Source organism: Pelophylax lessonae, assembly GCF_965119305.1.
Source record: "Pelophylax lessonae genome assembly, chromosome: 5".
NCBI lineage: Eukaryota > Metazoa > Chordata > Amphibia > Anura > Ranidae > Pelophylax > Pelophylax lessonae.
The window spans coordinates 442,631,548-442,653,556 of record NC_138772.1 but is presented as its reverse complement, the minus strand read 5'-3'; the positions used below and the strand labels follow the sequence as shown (position 1 = coordinate 442,653,556).

The window sequence follows — 22,009 nt, the reverse complement described above, 5'->3', positions numbered from 1 at the left end:
CTCTATTACCCACTGAGAGAAGGAGCACTGAGAAAATACACCAGATTGTGTCATTCATCACATTTGGAATTGCTGCATAATTTATATGGACTTTCCTGTTTTTTGTGTGTCACTTATATTCATTTATATATTTGTTTAAGCACAATTTTCACATATATGGTCCATATCCTAGCCCCCACCTTGCTTTGGGGATACTGTACATGGAATTTTGCATGAACCACTCACCAATTGAATTATTTCTTAACTGCATAAGTCGGTACGCCCACCTGCAACACCATTATTATTGAGTTTGGGAAGATTTTGCACAAGTTTTTATTATCTTTTTTTCATCATATATCCATGTTGCTTTAAGCACTGCTAATAATTGATATAGGTTTACTCTTTATTTTATATACGTTTTCTGCACTGATACACGTCACCCTTGGTGAATATTTATTATAATATATTGTTTACCATATATTTTGATAACTGTGACCAGTTGTTATACTCGTGGTAGCGCCTCAACATTGCTTTTCATTTTTATTTACGTTTATTTACACTTAAATTTGAAGGCAGCTCCACAACATACACTGAGTTCATTAAGGCTACGTTCACATGTTAGCGTAGCGGATCGCGGGCAGAACACCGCGATTCTGCCCACGATCCTGAAATCATTGCAAATCGCGGGACGCCTGTGCCTTGCCGTTGATTTGCAATGGCACCCCAAACACTCTGCGATGTTGCCGCAATTTCCGCCTGCCGAATCACGGTAACATCGCGCAAACAAAAACGCGGGTCGCATGACGCCCAAAAAAGGTACAAAAGCTTCTTTCACATGACGCCCCAAAGAAGCTCTCGTACCTTTTTTGGGCGTTATGCGACCCACAATTTTGTTTGCGCAATGTTACCTCGATTCGGCAGGCGGAAATTGCGGCAACATCGCACATCGTTTGGGGTGCCATTGCAAATCAACGGCAATGCACAGGCGTCCCACGATTTGCAATAATTTCCGGATCGCGGGCAGAATTGCGGTGTTCTGCCCGCAATCCGCTACACTAACATGTGAACGTAGCTTTAAAGGGAGGCTCCTTTTACTCTTTATATCACCCCACACTTCACCATAGCTGTTCGCTTTGACTTACTGAAAAGTGCCTCCCAAAAATAAAAAGTCCATGGAATCTGATGTGGTATTTACCATAAAGCAGTTGTACATGTTTTCAGAGATTCTGTAATGCTATCCACCATTTATACACCCAATGCTCTCATTAGGTTACAGGCATTACTGTCACCGCAGAAAGTTGTTGTCAGCCTCTGCTCTGTGAATTCTGAATCGGCTTGGGGTATTCAGCGTTATCCTTTGACTGAGAGTATCTTTTAAATCTTTTATATTAATGGTTTGTCTGCCTTAGTAACAAGCTATTTCTGCCTATACAACTGCATACTAAAAGCACGGAAAATTGTCAAAATGATAGATACAATGACACACTTGACTTAATATTTCGTCTAGTTGAGTGCACTACCCTTCTTCACAAAGCAGCTTTTCTGTACCGAAAGTATAAAGGCTTTTCCTGATCATAGCATTTAGACTCCTTTGAATTGTGCCCATGATTGCCTAAGTTTGAGATACACTGACTTTCAAATTTTTCCAAGTCTAAAAATAATTTAGCCCATTCTTTGAAGCTTAAATTGGATATTTGTATCACCCGATAATTAATTCTATATATCTAAGCATTTTCTTTTGTCCTTAACTGAGCAGATTTAACAAGAAACCAAAAAGGGGAATTCAGTATTTGCAAGAGCAAGGGATGCTGGGAAACACTCCAGAAGATATTGCTCAGTTCCTGCATCAAGAGGAGCGATTAGACTCAGTAAGAATGCCTTTAATTTTATCTCAGTGAAACACATCGTGATTATAGATGTGGAGCCCAGAGCTTGTTTTGATGTTTGCCCTTTGAAGAGGTCCATGTTTTTTAAGATCATCTAACCTTTTGTGCTGGACAGAATGTCTCCAGAGAAATGCTTATGACTTAGAATGTTTCTTGAGTGTGCTGCTAAATTAGATACTATTTTCTGGAAACTTATCTGCAGCTAAAGTGCACCTATACTTTTAGAGTGAACCGTATGTTGTAAAAGAGAAGGTCATAGGGCACAGGAGGTTAACACTTCTTCCAGTAATTAAATTTTGACGTTTTGGAAGTGTCAGCTTTAAAAGGGAATTCCGGATTTCCTGGCATTTTAAATAACAGATTTGCGCCAGCTTGGACTAATCAAATTATTTGCATGCCAGAACAGACGCGCTACTCTTATGCCCCGTACACATGCGTCGATAGTTGGCCGTGTATTTTCGGCCAACGTCCGATCGGCCGATTTTCGGCTTGTTAGTATGATGCTTCCGACAACCGACTCCGACTTTTCAGCCGAAAAAAATCTGGTGTGCAGGCTATAAAATTTTTGTTGGCCGTCACCACAGCGGCCGATTTTCCGTCAGTCAGTACAGATTTCGGCAGACAAAAATCTGATGAGCAAGAATGGGCATGCTCAGAGAAGAAAAAACACACGGAAAGTAAACCATCACATGACATCACTTCTGAAGTAGATTTTTGTTGGCCGAGAAAATTCGTGTGCAGTCTAGAGCACATTTCAACCAACACAACAACGCTGGACAAAAGTCGGCCGATCATCGTTGTGTGTGTACGAGGCATTAGTCTGTAATATACTATAATAGATTGTGCTATGTGCAGTAAGCGGTGGTCTGTTTGGGTACAGTACCTAAGACTTCCCTTCTACTGTCGGACATAGAGAGAATGGGTTGTTTCACATCTGCACCATTTAGCTGTGTATTTTTTTTCTGTGAATACAAGGCTTCCTTTAGTTGGCCAATCAGAAGAAGCCTTGCATTCATTGAGAAAATACAAGGCTTCTCCCAAATGGTAGAGTTCGGTACAACCGACTCTCTCTATTCCCTGCAGGAAAGGGAACTCTCTGGTACTGCTATCAGAACAGAGCACCGCCTACTCTACATAGCACAAGCTACTACAGTGCCTTGAAAAAGTATTTATACCCCTTGACGTTTTCCACATTTTGTCAAGTTGCAACCAGAAACCTTAATGTATTTTATTGGAATTTTATGTGATAGACCAACACAAAGTGCTCGCACAATTGTGAAGTAGAAGAAAAATAATAAATAGTTTTTTAAAATGTTTTACAAATATCTGAAAAGTGTGGCATGCATTTGTATACAGCCCCCTTTGCTCTGATACCCCAAACTACAATCTAGTGGAACCAATTGCCTTCAGAAGTCACCTAATTAGTAAAGAGTCCACCTGTGTGTAATTCAATCTCAGTATAAGTACAGTTGTTCTGTGAAGCCTTCAGAGGTTTGTTAGAGAACCTTAGTGAACAAACAGCATCATGAAGGCCAAGGAACACACCAGACAGTTCAGGGATCAAGTTGTGGAGAAGTTTAAAGCAGTGTTAGATTATAAAAAAATATCCCAAGCTTTGAACATCTCATGGAGCACTGTTCAATCCATCATCTGAAAATGGAAAGTGTATGGCACAACTGCAAACATACGAAGAGATGGCGGTCCACCTAAACTGACAGGCCAGGCAAGGAGAGCATTAACCAGAGAAGCAGCCAAGAGGCCCATGGTAACTCTGGAGGAGCTGCAGAGATCCACAGCTCAGGTGGGAGAATCTTTCCTCAGGACAACTCTTAGTTTTGCACTCCACAAATCTGGCCTTTATTAAAGAGTGGCAAGAAGAAAGCCATTGTAGAAAAAAAGCCATAAGAACTCCCGTTTGCAGTTTGGGAGAAGCCCTATGGGGGATACAGCAAACATGTAAAGAAAGCGCTCTGGTCAAAATTTAACTTTTTGGTCTAAAAGCAAAATGCTATGTGTGGCAGAAATCGAATACTGCAGATCACCCTGAACACACCATCCCCACCGTGAAACGTGGTGGTGTCAGCATCATGTTGTGGGGATGCTTTTCTTCAGCAGGGACAAGGAAGCTGGTCAGGGTTGATGGGAAGATGGATGGAGCCAAATACAGGGCAATCTTAAAAGAAAACCTGTTTAAGTCTGCAAAGGACTTGAGACTGGGGCAGAGGTTCACTGGACAATGACCCCAAACATACAGACAAGGCAACAATGGAATGGTTTAAATCAAAGCATATTCTTGTGTTGGAATGGTCCATTCAAAGTCCAGACCTAAATGCAATTGAGAATCTGTGGCAAGACTTGACAATTGCTGTTCACAGAAGCTCTCCATCCAATCTGACAGAGCTTGAGCTATTTTGCAAAGAATAATAGGCAGAAATTTCAGCATTTAGATGTGCGAAGCTGGTAGAGACATACCAAAAAAGACTTGCAGCTGTAATTACAGCGAAAGATGCTTCTACAAAGTATTGACTCGGGGGGCTGAATACAAACTTTGTGTTGGCCTATCACATAAATCCCAATAAAATACATTACATTCTTGGTTGTAACATGATAAAATGTGGAAAATTCCAAGGGGTATGAATTCTGTTTTTAAGGCACTGTATAGCATTACAGCTTAAGCAGTAGCCAGTCCGTTCTGGCATTAAATTAATTTGTTGGTTCAAACTATTATTTTTTTAAACCTTAAATATTTATTATGATTTTTAGCAAGTATAACTATACAAATAAAGTAGTGAAACATGTTATGACCTCTAAGGTCCTATACATATAGACCAATACAGTACAGGATATACCTATACAACACCTATACCTAGACCTATACGATACATATAGATATACAAGTAAAAAATGTAGTATACATTCAGCGTATATATTCATATGTACATCTCCATTGTAACAGATGTTAGTAATTAGGAGTTTAGAAGTTTTGTTGATAAGGGAATCTTACATAGAATGATGTATAGAAAGTAAATGTGCTTATCCAAAACAACAGTGCTAAATAATCATTAATAGCATCATTTAAGATAATCATTAATAGCATCATTTAAGATAATCATTAATAGCATCATTTAAGATAATCATTAATAGCATCATTTAAGAAAGAGTGTTTTTCACCAAGAAAGTAAAATAATTAAACCAAAAGTGAGTCCATGGTTACAGAAATAGATGGAAAAAAAAGTCCCATGCACAAGATTGTGTGATCAGATGTAGATTCCCAACAACCATTCAGTGGTGATTCTTTCTGTATATATTTGAGAGCCTATTTAAATAAACCGTTCTCCACTGGACACAAAAGAGTATTCGCCTCTTACCGGATGGATCGACCTTCGCAGGTCTAACACAGGCTTTTTGCAGTTTTTTTCAACGCAAACAAAGAGTGCCTCATCTATGGGATGACACTTTCTTAGCAAATCCAGGCTCTCAGTATGTATGGATAAACCACATCTTATTAACGTCAAGCTGTGCTAGTAATCCACACTCCAGCTCATTGTGTCACACATGAAAAAGGAGGAAACGACTCGTTGCGCAGCCATCCATAAAAAATAATCTATACCAATGAATTTTTTTTTTTTTTTTGGATGTCTTTTACTTTCTATTCATGGTATTTTCTATTGTTATCTGCAATATATTTAATTGCTGCTATTCCCATATTTGTTTGAATTCACATATATTTTACATATTTGTTTTGATGATTGACACCTTGATATTTCACATATTATTTAAATACTAGCACAAATATTACACTTTTTTACGTAGAATGATGTCTAATTAACATACAGGTACTTAAGGGAAGAAATGAAAACAGCAGCCAAGGGCAATATTCATAAGAATATGGCAGAAAAGGAGAAAAAAATCATGAAAAGTAGAAAAAGTGCACAGTGATATATTTGCATACTTCTAGATATAGTATATCATAACAGAAAAGAGAGTGTAATCGCATTCTGTTAGTATTCTACCAATGGAACCATGTTTTCCAGAGTTTGGCAAATGGGTAATAATGTTTTTCTTAGCTAAAATGAGTGTAAACTAGATTAATAACTTCCGACAGGCTAGGAAGTCTGCCCAAGCTAATTTTTTTAAGTACCACAAAACCTAGAATTTTCTTTTAAAGACCCCCTCTGTGTTTCCTTTGCACTGCTCCTCCTTTACGATGGTTTTAGCAGGGCAGCACATGGAAGGATAAAATGTGATATGGTCTGCTGTCATTGAAAGCTCCAGTACATCCCTGTGCCACCTAAAGTTTCTACAGTTGCTTTAGAAAATAAATCTTCAGAGCAGGACTTAGTGACAAAGGGGAAATTGATGGTTATGGTGGGAGTACCTTAGAAGTAAAACTCCACATTTGATAAGAAAATAATGGCTCTCCAAGGAAGTTGTGTACACTGCAGGAAATTTAGGAAACTTCACTGCATGATTCTTCTTTTTGGATAATGCCATGCATTCCAGTGGCCTGTTCCTTCCTGAGTGTTAAATGGGAGCATCTGTCTGCTAGAACAGTCACATCGTCAGTCGTAATAGGTATAAAAAAATGCTGAGAGAAGCAATGAGCCTTTTTTTGCACTGGTGGAAAATAACTTTGGCCCAAACACATGCAATTTATAGAATGCCCCAGTGTTACCATGGTTACAAAGAAGCAACATTTGAGTTTCTTAGCAGTTTTAGAATATCATAGCTGGCAGAAGGTCGAAATGTATAAATGATTTTTATATCCAATCATGTATAAAATGGCATGTGTAGCCATTCTGTATTTAAATTTTTTCCTTTCATATTAATGGGATGCTGGATTTTATAACAATTTTTCAAATGATCCCAAAATCTTCATAAAAACAAAATGTAGGAGAGAACACTGACACCCGGTCTGCTTTATTCAATACATGGCTTCCCCATTTCAGCCCTACAAGGCCTTAATCAATCTTTGATTTTTTTATTCTTAATCTTTGATTAAGGCCCTGTTATGCTGAAATGCGTAAGCATGTATGGAGATTTTAAAGTGTGGAAGAAAGCATTCCAAACATCAGGGGAGTAGGTGGCAGTGTTCTTTCTTTCAGATGTTAGACAGACGGGCCAGCTGCAGCACTGGTCAGCTCTCACTATCCCTTATGAATGATCTGTAACCAAAAACATTTTCTAGTTACTGTTGGACAAAAGTGGACAAGGTGCCAAGGGTTTGCAGTCTGTGCATCTTTAGTGGAGATTGTCTCACTTCTTGTTCTGGGGACCAAACAAAAAGCGAGGGAACAACAGATAACAATTGACAGAGGTTATAACCCTTCCCACAAAAAAGGAAATATTTTTTATTTTCTATTCCAGTTAGCAAATATGAAGTAAAGGAAAATATACCCAACAGGGACACACACACTGCAGTTGTACAGTTTTTAACTTCCAGCTATAATCTGGTCATTAACCTAATACCCTGTGTTTGGTTGTGCTTTTTTTGTTGCAGACTCAGGTTGGAGAATTCCTAGGAGATAATGATAGGTTTAATAAGGAAGTAATGTACGCATATGTGGATCAACATGACTTTTTAGGGAAAGATTTTGTGTCTGCCCTCCGAATGTTCCTGGAAGGATTCCGTCTTCCTGGTGAAGCTCAGAAAATTGACCGTTTGATGGAGAAGTTTGCTGCTCGATATTTAGAGTGTAATCAAGGGTGTGTATTACATATTTGCATACTTGATATAGGTTCATTCATAACTCTTTGTTTCCTAGCACGAACTATCGTTAGATGAAACTACCTTGAATAACTTCTCTGTTTAGAAGTTTGAGAAAGATTTGCATATGTGACCTTGAAAGCAAGAGTGACTTATCTATCTGTGGCACAGCGAATGCCACCATAGACACATGGATGAAGGGTTCTGCATGAAATAGTTCCTAGAATTTAGTTTTGAATATGTTACTGTTTAATGATTCTTATGGCACTTTTCCACTGCATGGAACCGAAAGGTTCAGCTCGCTTTTGTGCTTTTCCACTGCATGGTACCCCATGGTACGGTGTTGGTACGGTACGGCGGCGCTTTTCCACTACATGGAACCGAATGGTACGGCTCGCTTAAACAGTACCACCTCAGTTGTGGTTCCAAGAGGGCCATACCGGTACCATATCCCACAATCCTTTGCATGCAGCCTTGACTGTCATTACTAGCCACTGATTGGTCAGAGAATCATTGTTATCCCACCCACTTTACTTTAGTGGAAAAGCAAACCATACCAAACCGTACCGAACCGTTCCAACACCGTAACATGTGGTACCATGCTGTGGAAAACCAAACAGAGCCAAGCAGGGCCGAGTGGAGCCGAGCCGGTACTTGCAGTGGAAAAGTGCCATTAGTTGGCAGAATTGAATCTACCTATTAGAGCGGGGTTTATCAACTAGGGTTCCTCCAGAGGTTGCTAGGGCTTTCTTTAACAATTTCTGCCTCTTAGATAAGTTCCCACTGACACTGTTGATCCTTTTAACCATCTGCAAGGGGGAAATTCTTCCCAGGAACCGCAAGTGTAAGGAGCAATCTTCCCACTGACCATCACTCTAATGTATCATGAGTTGTAGATACAATCAGTTTTAGCAGTGGTTCCTTAAGACTAGAAAATATTTTAAAGGTTTCTCTGTGTTGTGAAGGCCAAGAGGCTGTATTCGACTGTGTTGTGCATTTTTATATAGTCTGAAGACATGGGGGGGGGGGGGGGGTTGTGCACCCATTTTTTCTCTAAAGTCATCTCTATTTAAATGTTTGTGAATGCACCACATTTTTGCATTCTATGGGAAAAAAAGTATCCCTCAAAGTATTAGGTCTCTCTTAAAAAAAAAAAAAATGTCTAACTTAGGGGTGCCCCAGTGATCTGATCTTTTATTTGCACACACTTTGGGAAACTTTGGCAGATGTCTAAATAAGGGAAACTGGTCTCTTAGTACAATTAGGCAAGGCTGGAATCTTGTCTTTGGAGGCACTCTTAAGCTGGCTATACAATAAAACAGGGCTTGACAAATCCCAGGTAGCCACGACGACCAGAAACTGCTTCCCTGCGCCCGGCCCACCGCCAGCCCATCCACCATAGTTACCAAGCGCAAGCAACTTCCACTGCCCGAGCGGATAGCTCCTGTTCTGATGTCGTCACACCTCCCACCACTATAGGGTGCCGATTTCACATCCCTTCCCTGTACAGGCTAAAAACCTCTGTCACTATCCGGTCACATGATACCAGCTTTCCTTCGTGTGTGTGGTTGTTAGCGGGCTCCTGGCTACCAAGATTATCGGAGAACGTGCGCACAAGAGGAACGTCAAAGATCGGGATATAGTAGAATATATCGGGGGGGGAGAAGGGCTATCCTGTGGTGTCAGTAGGTGCGGGAGATTTGGATCCCAGAGCGGGGTGTCCTGCGTTGTTAGGGAGGGTGCAGAGCTGTATCCTGTGGTGTCAGGGGGTGAGGGGGGGGGTCCTATCATGTGCTGTCAGGCGTGGGGGGTATCCTGTGATGTAAGGGGCGTACAAAGGGGGAGTCATGTGGTATCACTGAAGTGCAGAGGGCTATATCCTGTGGTGTCACAGAGGAGGGGGGTTTCCTGTGGTGTCAGTAGGTCAGTACATTTGGAGGTATATCCTGTGGTGTCAATTGGGTGCAGAGGAGTGCCCTGTGGTGTCACGAGGGTGCAGAGGGGTATCCTAGTATGGAGGTGAGCAGAGTCCAGTCCACACAACGCGCGCGCACACACTTCAAAAACCCCAGCCCCAACAATCTCCAGTGTCCAATCCTCACACCCCAAGAGCCCCAACGGACATGCATCCCCCCAAGACCACTCAGTGAGAAAGCCGTCCCACCCAGCAGCATGCCCGGTTCCATTCTCCTCTATGTGCATTAAATCCAAGATTTAACACTTCTGTCGCCAAAAACAAAACCTTGCTGGTCAAAAACAAAAAAACTGGCACCTATCTTTTAGCTGGCTCCCTGAATTAAAGCTAATTTGTCAAGCCTCAACCTAACACTTTTAATTAATTCACTCACAGTTATGTTAACCTGACATTTTTTATTTTTCAGACAAACTTTGTTTGCCAGTGCAGACACTGCTTATGTTTTGGCCTATTCAATTATCATGTTGACGACAGATCTACATAGCCCTCAGGTATGTTGAATATAATTGTTCATTACCTGCTTATCCTTGTTAGTGTGAAATAGAGGAGAACACAGTGCTATCATGGTATCTTAGGTCTGTCTTGTAATGAGTATGTATTAAAATCAGTATATGTGCAAACAGAAATATGCCTAAAAATGTATTTTTATTCTCAATAACAATATTCTTTCTTCATATGCCGTTTATGAAATGTATTTAGCTCATTTGACATGTATTGCATAAATGTATCTTATAAAGTGGCAATTGTAGTAGGTAAGATTAAATTGTGAAAAAAAATAAATAAATCCTTTTTTTATGTATTTTGTATGCTGGAGCTATCACACTGAGCAGAAACCTTTTCAGACAGCTGTAATTTACTATTGCATCCATCTAAGTAAATTTCCAGTTGTGTTTGTGTGAACTTAAGAACCATCCCTATTCCCTCTAAACCACCTCAGGGGCTAAACACGTGAAAATAACTGCATTTATTTTTGGATGGTGCACGATGTCCAGAAAAGTACTAGCGGTTTCACGAACAGTGTTTCCTTGTCAATGCTGTTCTCTTTATTAGCAAGTAGTCGGGATGCAGTCAAGCCAGACTGCCAGGCCACTGATTTGTTGAGAAGCTGGGAGGGCCACACAATTATAATGGCCTGAATAAATGTCTGTTTATCATTGGAATATGCCTGTATACCATTATATGCAGCCAGCATGGCAGCTCATCAAAGTGGGAAATAGACTGAGTGCTATGTTACAGCCAGTAAAGGGATTTGCTACAAAGGCATCTATTGATCATAATGCCACATGACCAAGAATTCTACCTATTGCTGTGCTGGTTGCCAGTTTTGTAGCAAACAGGATTTTAAGTTACTTTTGATAGAGACAATGAATTGTAAAGTGCAAAATTAGTACTTGTTTTCTCAGTTTACTGTATTCTTCAGCACGGTTACTGGATAGGACGTGTGTAGGAATCCTGATTTCTGTGTTATTAATCTATTAAAAAGCTCTCAAATTTATACATACAGTGTTTTTAATAAGTGTTCTTTATCCTTAAACATGTTCACATTTTGTAGTGTTAAAACTTGGAATCAAAATTGGAGTTTAATTGGGATTTTAATTGAGATTTCTAAATGCTTGGCATTTTTCACCCATTCTTCTTACTAAATTTCTCTAAGTCCGGTCATGTTAGTTTGAGCCAGGACCAGTGGTGAGCAGCAATGTCAGGTCTTGTTTCAGATTTCTCAGCTAGATTAGGGTCTAGGCAGGATTGATTTACATGGTATGGTAGACTTGTGCTCATAGGCAGCAGAGGCAAAAAGGCAGCTTTTCCCATTATTATCAAAAATACTTTCAAGCCTCGTCCCAAAACTAGTAGGGAAAAAAATAGGTACCAACTGGAAAACATTCCTGTTGCCTACGAGTGAGGACTATAGCAGCACAGCGTAGGAGACAACAACCAATAAGATACAATATAAAGACTATGATTTATCCTATAGGTTGTTGTCTCCTACGTTGTGCGATATGTTGTCTCCTACATTGTGTGACAGAGTCCCCCCATTTTCAGGGGCTCAAATGTAATTAGACAAATTAATATAATCATAAATAAAATGTTATTTTTAATATTTTGTTCAAAATCCTTTACTGGCAATGACTGCCTGAAATCTGGAACCCATGGAAATTACAAAAGACTGGGTTTTCTCCTTTCTGATGCTTTGCCAGGCTCTACTACAGCTGTCTTCAGTTGTTCTTTGTGGGTCTTTCTGCCTCTAGTTTTGCCTTCAGCAAGAGAAATGCATGCTCAATTTGGTTTAGATCAGGTGATTGACTTGGCCATTGCAGAATATTCCACTTATTTTCATTAAAAAGCTCCTGGGTTGCTTTTGCAGTGTTTTGGATTATTGTCCACCTGTACTGTGAAACTCCATCCAATCAACTTTGCTGCATTTGGCTGAATCTGGGCTGCCAGTATATCTGTAAACACTGCAGAATTCATCCGTCTGCTTCTGTCTTTTGTCACATCATCAATAAACACCAGTGACCCAGTGTCACTGGATGCCATACATGCCCATGCCATCACACTGCCTCCACCATGTTTTACAGATGACGTTGTGTGCTTTGGATTATGAGCTGTTCCAAGCCTTCTCCACACTTTTTTCTTCCCGTCATTCTGGTACAGATTAATCTTAGTTTCATCCATCCAAAATATGCTTTTCCAGAACTGGTCTGGCTTTTTTAGATGTTTTTTGGCAAAGTCTAATCTGGCTTTTCTATTCTTCAGATGTATAAATGGTTTGCACCTTATGGTGAACCTTCTGTATTTTCTCTCGTGAAGTCTTTTCTTGATTGTAGGCTTTGACAATGATACGCCCACCTCCTGGAAATTGTCCTTCATTTGTCCGGATGTTGAATGGGTTTTTCTTTGCCATAAAGAGGATCCTACGAGCATCCACCACTGTTGTCTCCCATGCACATCCAGGCCTTTTTATGTTGCTGAGCTCACCAGTGTGGTGTTCTTTCCTCAGAATGTATCAAACTGTTGATTTGGCTACTCCTAATGTTGCTGCTATCTGATGGATTTGTTTAGTTTTTGAAGCCTACAATGGCCTGTTTGACTTGCAAGAACAGCTTCTTTTAACGCATGATGTAGGTTCACAGCAATAGATTCCAAATGCAAAAAACACACTTAGAATCAACTCCAGACCTTTTACCTGCTTAATTGATGAAGAAATAACAAAGGAGCAGACCACACCTGGCCATGAAACCGCTTTTGATTAAAATGTCCAATTACTTTTTAAAAAAAAAAAAAGAGGGGGGCCCTATTCTTAAGAGCTGTAATTCCTAAACCTTTCCTCCGATTTGGATGTACATCCCCTCAAATTGAACCTGAGTGTGCACTTTCAGTCCATATCCATTATATAACTATAGCTTGAATATATTTTGGTAAATACCTGAAAAAAACTAAAATTGTGCCTGTGTCCAAATATATATGGACCTAACTGTACGTATGCAAAGTACTGTGCCTACATTTTTAATAATAAATATTGGGTACTGATGGACTCATGGAAGTCATTATAAACTGGCTTTTTTATTATTTATTTTGTGTAGGTGAAGAACAAAATGACAAAAGAACAGTACATCAAAATGAATCGAGGAATTAATGACAGCAAAGATCTACCTGAAGAGTACCTGTCTGCTATCTACAATGAAATTGCTGGAAAAAAAATATCCATGAAAGAAACAAAAGAACATGCAATTACCACTAAATCATCCAAGCCAAGTGAGTGAAAAACTCATTAAAATGAAGCCTTCTCTTAGACAACCTATTCTTGTGATCTAAATTGTAACATCGGTTAAGATATTAAAAATTGTAATATTTGTTAAGATATGCATACATAGGATCTAATTGTTGCACAATCTAAATGACTCCAGTGTAACAGTCTGGTGTCTAGAGACAAAATGATTGCATAGACTGTCAAGACCTTGATTGGGAGGACTGAAATGTTTGTATATTAAGTAGAGCTGTTTGTAGTAGCCTAGCCTAGACACAGTCTTTGTATATGCATGTCATATGAAAATTGACTTGGGCGTTGGATGTTTTATCTATGGTATGTTATTCATAGGTTTGGCACTGCAAAAGCCCTCATAGCTAAATGCCAGTCAAGTGATTACAGAATATGAACTCTGCTGAAGCATTCCTATGGTTAACACACATGCATTTTGTCACACCACATTTATATGAGGTTTATACCGCTATTCAGAGCCAACCTGCAGCTTCCCATCTTTCCCACTCACAGTGCTGTAAAAAAAAGAAAAAAAGGATTAGAATTTTCTATAGGTTTTAGGCAAATGTAATAGCATTACTGTATATAATTCCTTTTTTTTTTTTGGGGCGCTTTGCTAAAAAATAAAAGTCATGAATGTGGTTGGACCATTTGTCCTAAATTGGAAAGCAGTTTTTATTAATCTTCCATTGTGATAACTTCTTCAGGTGTGGCCAGTGAGAAGCAGAGAAGATTGCTGTATAATTTGGAAATGGAGCAAATGGCAAAGACCGCAAAGGCTTTAATGGAAGCAGTGAGTCACGTACAGGCTCCATTCACAAGTGCCACTCATTTGGAGCATGTCAGACCAATGTTCAAGGTAGGACGTTGATTAGAATAGTGTGCAAATGCAGTAACCATAGCAACCACTCTACACCATCTTTTAGTCTTCTGTAATGATTAGAGGACACCCAGTTACTAGAAGTGTGTAAACTTTAAACACTATTCGTTGCCTATTGTATAACCCTAAAGGTATTATCTGTTACCACAGATTTAGAAGGGATACCGATTAGTCTGTATAAATAGCTCAAGTGAGGTGCTGGCCCATAAGACATTCTTTAATTATTTTCTTGGGGTAGGCATTATTAAGCATCTTTCTCACATGAATTGCACACAAGACATTATTTTAAATTCCCTCTTAAGGATAATTTAGGCACTGAAGAATTTACATTTACTGGGAGGGGTAATGACACAAAGGTACTGAGCCGTCATTTGATTGAATTGGGGTCTCTGACCAAAAAAGACTGTTGGAGCACTCGTGTTGAGGCAGAGGCAGTTAGCAGAGATCTTTTAACCAATGTCTTGCCTTTGGTTATATATCTGGGTGCTGATTCCAATTTTTCCCAAGTTCATAATTTAAAGAAGATCTGTGATGAGAAAAGTACGTAGGCTGCCATTGCGGAGTCTTTTTTTCTGAAAGTTCTTGTTGTTTGGCTATCTCTGGCTTCAAATGAGTGTAAACCCTCATCTTGTAAAACAACCCATTCAGTTTAAAATGGAAATGAAAGGCAAAGCATTTGTGTATGGATATAAACAAATAATATAGATACATTTTCTCCTTTCTTATAAGTGATCACATTCCCTCTGTTCTCATCTGCATAAGAGCTGTGGGAGGGGAAACAGCAGCACACTGATCTTCCCAGTTAAATGGCTGTGCGGTGGGGTGTATTAGGACAAATCTGATCATTGGAGGAGAGCAGGCTGAGTTCCCAGCACAGTCAGAAAACTAACCACGCTGTGCTCTCATGCCTGTGGTCTGTTTTTTAATAGAAAGCAGAGGGACTGGCAGGAACACAAGGGATTTCACACAAAGGAAGCAATACAAAGACAACAAGATACTTTTTCATACAAGTACATGATACTTCAGGTAGATATCAGGAGTATGAAATGTTGGGTTTACATATTCTTTCAGTGCTCTCTGAATCTCTGATCCAGACCAAGTATATGTTCAAACCTTTTTGGTTTAATACCCTTTTCAAGCCTGTGAATTAAAAAGCTAGGCACTGTGAAATACCTAGCATTTTCGTAGGAGCAGTAATCCCATTGCTGGTTTTTGTAACTTTCCCAAATCCCCTTTCAGGACAGTACCTGGAGAGTGCACAGCTCCACCCAATTTTCCCAGGAAACACTGCAGCCTTTAAAAAACCCTCCTCTTCCACCATGCCTTAAGTTATTGTGTTTCCTCCGCCATGGTGGAAGCGCTGCAGGGAACCAGTTAAGGGGCTGCCCTCTCTCCAGGTGGAGAAAGGGTAGGCTTACCTCTAGGCTTTTTTGACGTGACATGACCATCCCCCCGCTTCCCCCAGGTGTAGTGGTGGGGGGTGTTCCAGAGGCCCTGGTCTTTGCAGCTCAGGGCTGTGCCTCGTCGGGGGGGTCTAGCCTGTGTGCCCGGGAGCCGCGGTTGTGGAATGGCAGGCAGTTCAGGCAGGTCGCCATGCTTGTGGCAGTCCCCGCATATCCGTCCCGGCCGGCGAGTGCGTCATTTCTGGTAGGCAGACTTCCAGCAAGGGCGTAGCGGCAATGGTTCCGGTCGCTAGAACGCAGGGGGTGGGTTAAAAGATTGGTGCTTCCATTTCTGGTCCCAAAGACATGGGGACGCTGAAAGCGTGGATTTAAAACTGATGGCGGTTCTGTCACTTCCACTGCGCACTGCACGAGATGGAGGAGAGGGCTGCAGCATCGGCGGAAGCAGTCGCCGCAAGCACTGGCCAGGCCAAGGTAAGAGAGGTACAGTGGTGCCTCTATCTTCACTATTGGCCTCATTGTTGGTTGTTGTACTTCCTCCTGTGTGGGCCTGCTCTGTACGTGCGTGATTACTGTTCTCAGCCTTACAGTTTAGGCAGGAACGCTGTCTTTTAGTGTTGGCTGGTTAGTGCACAGGGGGCCTTTTTTTCTCGGTGGTAGTTGTCTGTTCTCTCTGATAGCTATCAGTCTCAGCTGTTAGGTGACTGTTGGCTTTTTGTTTAGGTTTTGATTTCAGGTCAAAGCCACAGTTAAATCTAAAGGATCTCCCTCAGTTCAAAGGAAGTGTCCTTTTTGCAAAAACCCCTGGGAGATTCATGGTCAAAACCGCGAAGCAAAACTTGCCTAGAAGACCTTGTTAAAGAGGAATCTTCACAGGAATGTAAAGATTTGTTTTCTTCCGTGAAGGAGTTAACGGATACTTTAAATTCAGTTTGTTCCTTATTAGTTAAAGTGCCAGCAACACAGACCGACTGCCAGCAAAGTACTTTATCCAGCTCCTTGGCATCCACCTCAATGTCGGCAGAGGCCAGCGACTCAGAGGGTGAAGGAGCACGTACACTTCTTTCCCTCAAGGATAGGGATGAGGCAGAAGAAGATATTTCGAGAACTTCTAGATACAAATTATCTTTAGAAGAAGTAGATGATTTGCTTAAAGCAAACTAATACTGCTCTTGAGATCCAGGAGGAGAGGGTTCAACTCTCCATACATGGCAGAATGTATCAGGGACTGGATGAATCCAAACATAGGGTATTCCCAGTTCATAAGGTTCTGTCGGAGACAATTTAAAAGTGAGTGGAAAAATCCTAATAGGGTCCCTATTCTCTCCAAGAATATGATAAGACCCATGTTTGGAATAAAAGGCCCAGGGTGGATGCAGCCTTTTCTCATGTCTCCCATCGCAGAGATTTGGCGTTCGAGGATATGGGCGTCTTAAAGGTTGCAATAGACAAAAGGGCAGATTCTCTTCTTAAAAAGGCATGGTATTCCATCTCATCCAGTCTTAAGCCGGCTATGGCATCCACAGTGGTTGCCAGGAATTTGGAGTGCTGGTTAGAACAGCTTAAAGGACATGTGGAAGCGGCGACATCAAGAAAAGATTGTGAGTCCTTCCCATTACTGTTGAGTCCTTCCCATTACGGTTGAGTCCTTCCCATTACGGTTGAGTCCTTCCCATTACGGTTGAGTCCTTCCCATTACTGTTGAGTCCTTCCCATTACTGTTGAGTCCTTCCCATTACTGTTGAGTCCTTCCCATTACTGTTGAGTCCTTCCCATTACTGTTGAGTCCTTCCCATTACTGTTGAGTCCTTCCCATTACTGTTGAGTCCTTCCCATTACTGTTGAGTCCTTCCCATTACTGTTGAGTCCTTCCCATTACTGTTGAGTCCTTCCCATTACTGTTGAGTCCTTCCCATTACTGTTGAGTCCTTCCCATTACTGTTGAGTCCTTCCCATTACTGTTGAGTCCTTCCCATTACTGTTGAGTCCTTCCCATTACTGTTGAGTCCTTCCCATTACTGTTGAGTCCTTCCCATTACTGTTGAGTCCTTCCCATTACTGTTGAGTCCTTCCCATTACTGTTGAGTCCTTCCCATTACTGTTGAGTCCTTCCCATTACTGTTGAGTCCTTCCCATTACTGTTGAAAGCAGTCAAGTATATGGCAGATGCATCTGCAGAATCGATCAAAATATCTGCAAGATCCTCAGCACTGGTCAACTCAGCCAGACGCACATTTTGTCTCAAAACTTGGTCAGGTGACTCGGTTTCCAAGACCAACTTGTGAGGAGTACCTTTTTCTGGGGATTTCCTGTTTGGGCCAGATCTAGAAACAGTATTGCATAGAACAGCTGATAGGAAGAAACCTTCCCTTCAAAAAAAAAAAAAAAAGCCTCTCAAGAAAAATGTTCATCCTATTCCTCTGTCCCAGAGAGGTAAAGAACAGGACCAGAAGACCAGGTGGTTCTCCCAGAGCGGCAAGGGAAGAGGCGGGGTGCTTTTCAGACCCCCGTATCAATCCGCCAAGAGTTTTCCTCCCACAATGGGAGCAAATAACCTCAAGTCCCTTCATTGGAAACATTGTCGCCCGGGGTTACAACCTGTAGTTCTCGGAAACACCCCCGACCAGGTTTTAGGTCACCCCTCTCCCAAGGGACAAAGAAAAAGCATCTGCAATGATGTCCCTTTTACAGGAGCTGTGCAGCAGGAAGTTGTAATCCAAGGAACAGGAAGGTCGGGGCTTCTATTCACAAATCTTTTTGGTAAAGAAACCCTCTGGCAAATAGCGGATGATCCTAAACCCAAATATTCAAAACCAATCAATACGGTACAAACATTTCTGGATGGGCACAATCTACTCGGTGACAAAGCTGCTGTCCCCAGGGTGTGTCATGACGTCGTCAGATCTGAGGGATGCTTATTTACACATCCCAATAGCCCAGTCTTGTCAAAAGTTTCTCCGGCTTGCTGTCAACTTTGGGGAATCGATGTGGCATCTTTAATTCAGGGCTCTTCCCTTCGGTGTGTTGTCCTTCCCCAGAGTGTTCACAAAAGTGATGGCAGAAACACTGGAATCGCTGAGATTGAGGTGGATCTCCATTTTCCCTTATCTGGACAACCTCTTGCTCTTCGCAGGCTCCAGAAGTCAAATGTTGGCAAACCTTCAGGAGACCCGGTCCCACCTCAAAAGCTTGAGGTGGCTCCTAAATTTGTAAAAGTCCAACTTGATTCCAGCACAGGAGGTTCGCTTTTTTGGGTACACAATAAATTTAGTACTTCAGAAGGTTTTTTCCCCCTAGTAAATAGTAATGGTAAAGATCCAATTTATGGTGGGTCAGATTCAGACCAACCTCACAGTGACTGTTCGGGTGGCTATGGCAGCAATAGGATTACTTACCTCATCCATAACAGCCATACAGTGGGCCAGGCTACATTCTTGCCCGCTCCAGATAGACATTCTACAGAAATGGTCACATTTAGAGCTCCTAGAGAAGCCAATTAGGATTGCTGCTAGGGTAAAGGGGGCTCTCTTGTGGTGGCGAAACTCGGTCAATCTGACAAAAGACCTGTCGTGGTCTTTTCCTCCAAACAAATGGCTGACCACGGATGCCAGTCTGTGGGGCTGGGGGGCGACCGTACTGTTCAAAGCTTGTGGTCCAAGACAGAGGCCAGGAAGTCAACCAACTGGCAAGAGTTGAAGGCCATCTTTCTGGGCCTTTTGTCCTTTCAACAAGCTGTCAGGGATCAACATGTTCAGCTCCTGTCAGGCAACATGACGGCAGTGGCCTATGTGTCGAAACAAAGGGGGAAAAGGAGCAGCATTCTCCAGATCTGGCCATGAAGCTACTTACCTGGGCAGAACAAAATGTGGCTTCTCTTACAGCAATTCGCCTGAAGGGATCCCAAAACCTCCTGGCAAATCTGCTAAGCAGAAAGAGGATAGTAGAAGCCAAATTTGATGAGCCTAAACCTGGAAGTCCTCCTGATGGTTGCGGAAGTCTGGGACCAACCTCAGGTCGATCTATTTGCAAACCAGCAAAACGCAATAGCACTAATATTCTTTTCTCTTCACAGAGAAGATCAGGGCTTGGGTCTAGACGCCCTTGCTCATCCGTGGGACTTCCCCTTGTGCTATGCGCCCCTCCTTCCAGCTGATACCTCTGGTCCTTTAGGAAGTTCAAGGAAGAATCCACAGATTTGATCACTCCTTTTTGGCCAAAGAGGCCATGGTTTGTGACACTTCTAAATCTAGCCACGAAACCCCCCTGGAAACTTTCGCTTAGGAGGATCTACTAACAGGGAACCCTGAACCATACGGAGTCAGATCGGCTACAGTTGACGGCTTGGTTTCTGAAGAAGACCTCCTAAGGGCCAGGGGTCTTTCAGAGAAGCTTACCACCACCCATCTTTCTAGTAGAAAAAAGGTGACCAGGGCTATCTACATGAAGGTGTGGAGGAAATATACAGCAATTCCTGGTGTTCTTTCAGAGGACTTTAATTTAAGAATATAATTTCAGTTTTGGAATTCCTCCATAAAGGAATGGAGAAGGCAGCCAGCACCCTAAAAACCCACGTGGCAGCTCTTTCAGTTTTTTTTTGAGAAAACATTATCTCAAGAAGCTTTATTTATTAGGTTTTTCAGGGCCTTAGCACAAAATAGGCCAGTAGCCCGCTAAAGTTTTTCCTAAATGGGATTTGTCCCACTCAGTTTGAAATTTTAGAGGAAGCATCTCTGAATAATTTAGTTCTTAAAACATTTTTTCTGGTAGTGATCACATCGGCCCAAAGAATCAGTAAAATTCTGGCCTTGTCAGTCGCAGATCCTTTTTTTTAGTTCTTTTTTCTGGACCGAGTAATTCTCAGAACGGATCTGGCTTTTCTTCCTAAGATTTCTACATTGTTTCATCATATTTAGGAAATCGTGCTACCTACCTTTTCTTCGGCTTCATCTTACGCTAAGGAGGAGGCCTTCCATACTTTAGATGTGAGAAGATGCCCGATACAATATCTATCCTTAACCAAAGATTTCAGGAAATCAAATGCACTCTTCATAGTCTTCACGGGATTCCGGAAAGGAGAGAAAGCCTCCAAGAGTAATTTAGGAAGATGGCTTAGGTGGGCAGTCAAAGAAGCCTACATAGCCCACGGGGAAGATCCTCCTGAAGGTATTGCTGCCCATTCTACAAGGTCAATGGCAGCTTCCTGGGCTGAAAGGGCCGGTGCTTCACCTGAACAAATCTGCAAGGCAGCCTCCTGGTCCAGCTTTTCTACTTTCCTTTAGCACTATAGCCTAGACTAAGTGTCTGTTGCAGATCAGGCCTTCGGTAGGAAGGTACTGCAGGCAGTGGTCCCGCCCTAGGGCATGTTTCTCGTTTATCCCCTCCAGGTGCTGTCCTGAAAGGCAATTTGGGAAAACCTTAGTAAGACTTACCAGTGAAGGTATTTCTAAGAGCCTTTCAGGACAGCAACTACTACCCTCCCTGGGTTTTTTCTAGGATATGACTTGGGCCTGTTATTTTTGTTATGTGCTCTGTTTTCCAGCATGTCAGAGGCTACTTTATAACTGAAGGCATGGTGGAAGAGGAGGCTGCAGTGTTTCCTGGGAAAATTGAGTGGAGCTGCGCTCTCTCAGGGGTGCTGTCTTGAAAGGCTTCTAGAAATACCGTTACCAGTAAGTCTAACTAAGGTTTTTTTTGGCATAAAGATCAATCTCTCTAATGCTCAAAAATAGATTAAACTTAAGCAGGTCACTTGTGTGCCTTATAGTTGTTCATGTCTGAGCTGGATGTACACACACTAATATGCATAATTAATAAATTCAATGATATGATAAAAAAGGTGTTCAGCATCATTGTGACATTGATAGTTGTGTACACTTTTTCTGCAGTTGGCGTGGACTCCATTTCTGGCAGCATTCAGTGTGGGTTTACAAGACTGTGATGATACAGAAGTGGCTTCTCTCTGTTTGGAGGGTATCCGCTGTGCAATAAGAATTGCATGCATCTTCACTATACAGGTAAAAGGACCATTTCATGATTTGTAACAGGTAAAATGTTGCTTTTTTGCTGTGTGCTTTTTTTTCCAGTTTCCATATGTCTGGAGAGATACGATCAGTTTAAATACTTCTACAGAGATTTTAAAACATTGCCATAATAGCAGGATCAGGTGGCAGCCTCATTGCTTGTGAGTACTCTGAAAGCTCAGTAGCCCCTTTCAGTGGATAGATTTTTTTCTTTGGAGGTTTTTTTTTTTTTTTTAAGTTGTATTTTCTTTGAATAAATCATTACTTCTTGGTGCTGATGGTAGGGTTCAGAAGACAAACTAAATGTGAATATCTGTTCACCACTTAAGGTATAACTAAGATAAAGCTTTTTTTTTTTTGCTTTTTTTTTTTGAAGAGTAAGGGAGAATTCTAACCCTA

General features: G+C 41.4%; 1 protein-coding gene across 1 annotated transcript in view; it reads left to right on the top strand.

Moving 5' to 3' along the window:
• Positions 1–22,009, top strand: part of ARFGEF1 (ARF guanine nucleotide exchange factor 1) — a 319,100-nt gene that overhangs the window by 209,099 nt on the left and 87,992 nt on the right. Inside the window, exons 15-20 of the mRNA XM_082258428.1 lie at positions 1,736–1,847; positions 7,366–7,571; positions 9,954–10,038; positions 13,132–13,303; positions 14,015–14,166; positions 21,476–21,604. Of these exons, the coding sequence (XP_082114554.1) occupies positions 1,736–1,847; positions 7,366–7,571; positions 9,954–10,038; positions 13,132–13,303; positions 14,015–14,166; positions 21,476–21,604 (856 nt within the window). The remainder of the gene's footprint in view (positions 1–1,735; positions 1,848–7,365; positions 7,572–9,953; positions 10,039–13,131; positions 13,304–14,014; positions 14,167–21,475; positions 21,605–22,009) is intronic.